Here is a 4,863-nt window from a genome sequence, read left to right as displayed (position 1 = left end):
TATTTTCAGGCTTTCTAAATAACAAAGCTGACCCTAAGGAAATTTTTTTAATAAAAAAAAGGGTCTAACTAGCACTATATTTATCACATTATTAATCAGATAGAATGACAGTGGGACCTACGTCAGAATGATAAGTGCTTTTTGAAGTGGCAAGTGGGCCTGCTCTCCAGCGCTTTCCCCTCGAGCTCTCAAATAAATTAATGGAGATATGCCGTGAGAGGCTTTTGCTCCGGGTTCCCACCCCTCCACAAAACCCCCCTCCCTTCCTTTTTCTTCCTCTGAGGATATTAGAATCACTGTCAACCTAATGGAATCTTCAAGAAAAATGCGAACTTTGGAGAGAATCATCAGCTAAAAAAGCAGGATGAGGAGTGTATTCTCTTATAGACTTTGTTTCTATATTGCCGACGGTCTCAACAAAGCTCTCTTCCTCCTCTTCGAAATTATCTTCATGTTTGTTATAAATTCTTCGGTTTCCTAGATTTTTTTTTTTTGTGCTTATTTGGATTTGGTCTTCTCTTGTGGTTGTGGGTGGAGAATCGGAGATGAAGTTTACTAAGCAGTATGAGGAGTATATGAGGGGGAGGGAGAAGAATGGGCTGAAAAAGGTTGGATTGAAGGAGTTGAAGAAGATACTGAAGAGGTGCCGAAGGGAGTTCCGTTCTCAATACCAGCACCAAAAGAAGGAGGGAGGAGAAGAGGAGAATGACAAGCCAGTTTGGTTTGGGGGTGAGAGTTCTTCGCTTCATCAATGCCCCGACCATTGCACAGGTATGCAAGTGGGAATCGAATCACCTGAACAATTTTTTTTTTATCTGTTTATAAGTGAATGGATGTAGAAAAAGCTGTCTCCTTTCTTCTTATTTTTCCATTTTTTCCCCTTTTTTTTTTTTCCTTTTGGAACTTCACACCACCAGCTACGAACTCTTTTTATCCGTTTCTAGGTGCATAGATGATTGTAAGTTAGCAATAAAATTTACCTCTTATCCCGACCATTACGTCGTTTTGCATCTAGGTCTTAAATTTTGAATAACCACTTGAATACCTTTTTTTTAGAAAAAATCTGTATCAAATTCATCGGTATGGTTTCCTTTGTTCTGGATTTTGTACTAGTTTATGTAATAAACTTCAAAATTGAAGTTACTTCTTTCCATTTAGGTCAGAAGGATCAAATAGAACCATTATACATGTTTTTAATTCTAGAAGGTATCTTGATTACCTTTTCTACTTTTTTTTATATATTTTCTTAGGGTATAAGTCTGAAAATCTAGTGATCTGCTGACCATGTTTCTGTCCGAAGGTGTTTATTCTGTCCATGATCATTGTAGAAGTGTCTTGCATTTAGATTAGCATTGGCCACAGAGTCAATAGGGGCCTTTCCATCTTATTGGGCGGGTGGTACGGACCCAACCCGGTTTTATTGATATCTCTGTATGCTTGTTTTGGTGAGATGTGTTGCCTTTTGAGGCGCAAGTGCTTTTCTAGGGTTTTTTTACCTTGTACTCTGTAATATCCAATATTGAAGATAGTGAAAAATCTCCAACTATCTCTGCCCATGATTTTTCCCATTGATTCAGAGGGTTTTCCACGTAAATCCTGAATTTGCATTGATCTTTGTTTTTTTCGATTTCTTTTTTATTTGGTGTCTTGCTACAACAATCATCATTAGATTCTCCTTGCATTCATGTCAATCCATATTGCCTTCATTTTGCTATATATGTCTGCTTTATATCTGCTTTATTGAGCCTTGTCCAGCAAGGAGTACATCTGTAGTTTTATCTTCTTCTCTTTTCAATCGGTCATGCTGTAAATATTCTTCTCATTTAGTTTGAAGAATAGAAAACAACAACCTATATCTATATTTATATATGGCTCTTGTTAAGCTTCATCTCCTTTCTCTTTTCTTTACCGTTCTTCTACATATGCGAGCACCATTACGAAGACACCACAAACTGCATGTATGTGCACGCACTTGCTCATTTTGTTTCTCTGCTTCCCATAGTCCCACATCTTTGATGTCTTGGGCCCTGGGGAAATGCCAGATAAATAATGATTATTGCAGAGAAGCTATTTCAAGTTTCGAAATTGTGACACAAGAGGACCAAGTGCTTGACTGAATGAGTTATTCTTATTAGGACTGCAGCCAATATATATAATTGCAAGACTGGCATAGTGACACCCAAAAACATTTTAACAAATCCGCAAAGTGGATAGAATGTAAATACGGGAAAGAAGGCGACAGCAAACAACATGTGTCAAGATAACAAGACACAGCCAGTAGAAGGATTCGGGTAGAAATGACTTGTGCAAGTGGTACCATATCCCACAAAAGCATATGGGCAATCTCTGCATTGAGCTTGTCAGCTTCATATGGCCCAAGGAGACAATTGTTGTTGAAGAGACAGGAAAATGGATACACCACAGGGGCACTGAATAGGACTTAATATGGCAATCTTCCATAGCAAACTGTCGTGTAAAGGGAATCGATTAAATATTCTGCTATCACCGAAATCAGTCAGTCACATGTACATTGATGATATTGATAGCCTCTTGTCATATAATTCATGGAGACCCAAATTTAGGTCAATCACATTTTGTGGGGATGAGTTTTGATGGAACAAAGAAAGCCCATTCTTGTTTTTGGGAAAAAAATAAACAATGGCTTTTCTTGCAAATTATGTATTTTTTATCTGACATATCCTACATCTGATCACATTTTTTATTTCTTGTCTTTGTGAGTCCGTGATTCAATGAATGCATCATGTTAGAATAAAACTTTTGATTTCTTCTTCTTCTTATCTTGAGTTCTTTTTCTCTAATGTAATTTACTTAGTTCTGTTATCTATATGCAAATTGATTTTAGTCAATACATTGGTTCATAAAATAATACCTTATTTGTAGTGCTTTTGTTGACTTCTTTTGATGATTCAAATGTAGTATGTGATGGGACTTTCTTCCCCTCCCTTCTTGAGGAGATGTCAGAAGTTGTTGGTTGCTTTAATCAACGAGCTCAGAAATTGCTTGAGTTGCATTTGGCATCGGGGTTTCGGAGGTTTGTTATATGGCTTGGAAGCAAGGTAAGTAGGAATCATGAAGAATTGATCCAAGAGGGCAAAGATCTTGTTACCTATGCTATCATTAACTCCATCGCTATGAGAAAAATTTTGAAGAAATATGATAAGGTATACAACTTCACTTTATGATCTCAGTTCTTGGGTAACATTTAATGGGTTCAATCTTGAATTGTCAACAAATTTAGTGCCTTGATGCAATAACGTCTAACACCTGACATCATGGAATTTTCTAGTACAGATCCATGACTCTAAGCAAGGTCAGACTTTCAGATCTAATGCTCGAAGTATGCATATCGATATCCTTCGGTCTCCATGGCTCTGCGAGCTAATGGCATTTTACATTAACTTGAAAGAAAATAAGCCTGACGAGAACATGCTGCCAGGGCTGTTTGGTGATTGCTCTCTCACATTTGAAAATGGCAAACCAATGCTTTCTTGTGGCCTTTCCGATTCAATAAATCTTGACATTGACCTGACCTGTTCTATATGCTTGGTGAGTTTACATTTCTTTCCCTTTTTTTTTTTTTTTTTTGTGACAGAGTTTTCCATTCTAGTTACAATCAAAAAAAGAGTTTTCAATTCTGGTATTTTTCCTATCGCCTTTTTATACCTCTTCCAACAATTCATATCCAATGCTCCAAACAAAAAAATAATTTTATTGAAAATTGCTGCTAAGCGCCCCCGACTCACTCATGGCTTTTTGTCCAAGTATATGGTAATTGGTATCTAGATTATGGTTGCAAGCTTGGTTGCTTTTTATTATCACTTCTCGGCCTAGAATTTTAGGCAGAGATAAAACTTCGACTTGCTTCTAAAATTGTTTTTGGTCAGTGCATATATCATGTGTTTTGGAAGTCAATTCTCTTTCTAATTGCTGTCTCTCTATTGGCATGCTTTAGGAAACCGTGTTTGATCCTGTTTCTCTTACATGTGGCCATATCTTCTGCTATATGTGTTGCTGCTCTGCTGCATCCGTTACCATAGTCGATGGGCTAAAGAGTGCAGATTCAAAAGAAAAATGCCCATTGTGTCGGAGGGTACCTCTCTCTCTCAACCCCACAACCTACTGCTATGTTTATCTATGTACCTTTCTCATAAGATCATTTTGCAGTTGGTGTAACAGAATGATATTTTTCCTTTACGATGTGATGTAATCTTGACATGTCATTCCAGGAAGGAGTATATGAGGGCGCTGTGCACTTGGACGAGCTGAACATTTTGTTAAGTCGTAGGTATATTTCTATTTACTTTGTTTGGCATTACATTTTCGTAGTGAGCAGAACTGCTGCTAATTTAGCTTTTTCACAGCTGCCCCGGCTACTGGGCGCAGAGGCTTCAAGCTGAAAGAGTGGAGCGGATTCGGCAGGCCAAGGAGCATTGGGAGTACCAGTGCCGGGCATTCATGGGAGTCTGAGTGGAAGTCAGCTCTCTGTCTTTCATGTTAGTTGAGCTCTTGCTCTTCTGAATGTTTGACATGCCGTGCTATGCTCTTTGTTCTGAATGAAGGAATGGTCATATGAATTGCATAATTATTAGGTGGCATCCCATGATTCCATGAGTATATGAAGTTCTTTCAGAGTTGCGAGATATGCCAATCCTTCTTTTTTATAGAGGTTGCAAATTGTATATTTGTAAACTCCTAATTGCTTCTCCGAAGTGGAAATGGGAACAATCTCTCTTTGTTGTGGTGTATTGTGGTATGTTTCACTTTGATTTCGGGTTTGTTTAAGATATACTTGTGTCGAATCATTTATAAACAATGAACAGGGGGTTGTAATATTTTAAACAA

The 4,863-nt window shown here is 37.8% G+C and overlaps 1 protein-coding gene across 1 annotated transcript; it reads left to right on the top strand.

The window, feature by feature from the left end:
• Nucleotides 1–215: 215 nt before the first annotated feature.
• LOC105039845 (probable E3 ubiquitin-protein ligase BAH1-like 1) lies at nucleotides 216–4,863 on the top strand. Its single transcript, XM_073250450.1, has 6 exons — nucleotides 216–771; nucleotides 2,938–3,182; nucleotides 3,313–3,567; nucleotides 3,974–4,111; nucleotides 4,248–4,306; nucleotides 4,383–4,863. The coding sequence occupies exons 1-6, from the start codon at nucleotides 546–548 to the stop codon at nucleotides 4,486–4,488; spliced, it is 1,029 nt and encodes a 342-aa protein (XP_073106551.1). The 5' UTR covers nucleotides 216–545; the 3' UTR covers nucleotides 4,489–4,863.

The sequence above is a fragment of the Elaeis guineensis genome, chromosome 1, assembly GCF_000442705.2.
Source record: "Elaeis guineensis isolate ETL-2024a chromosome 1, EG11, whole genome shotgun sequence".
Lineage (NCBI taxonomy): Eukaryota > Viridiplantae > Streptophyta > Magnoliopsida > Arecales > Arecaceae > Elaeis > Elaeis guineensis.
Note: the sequence above shows the minus strand (reverse complement) of the source record. Positions and strands in the feature narration are given on the sequence as shown.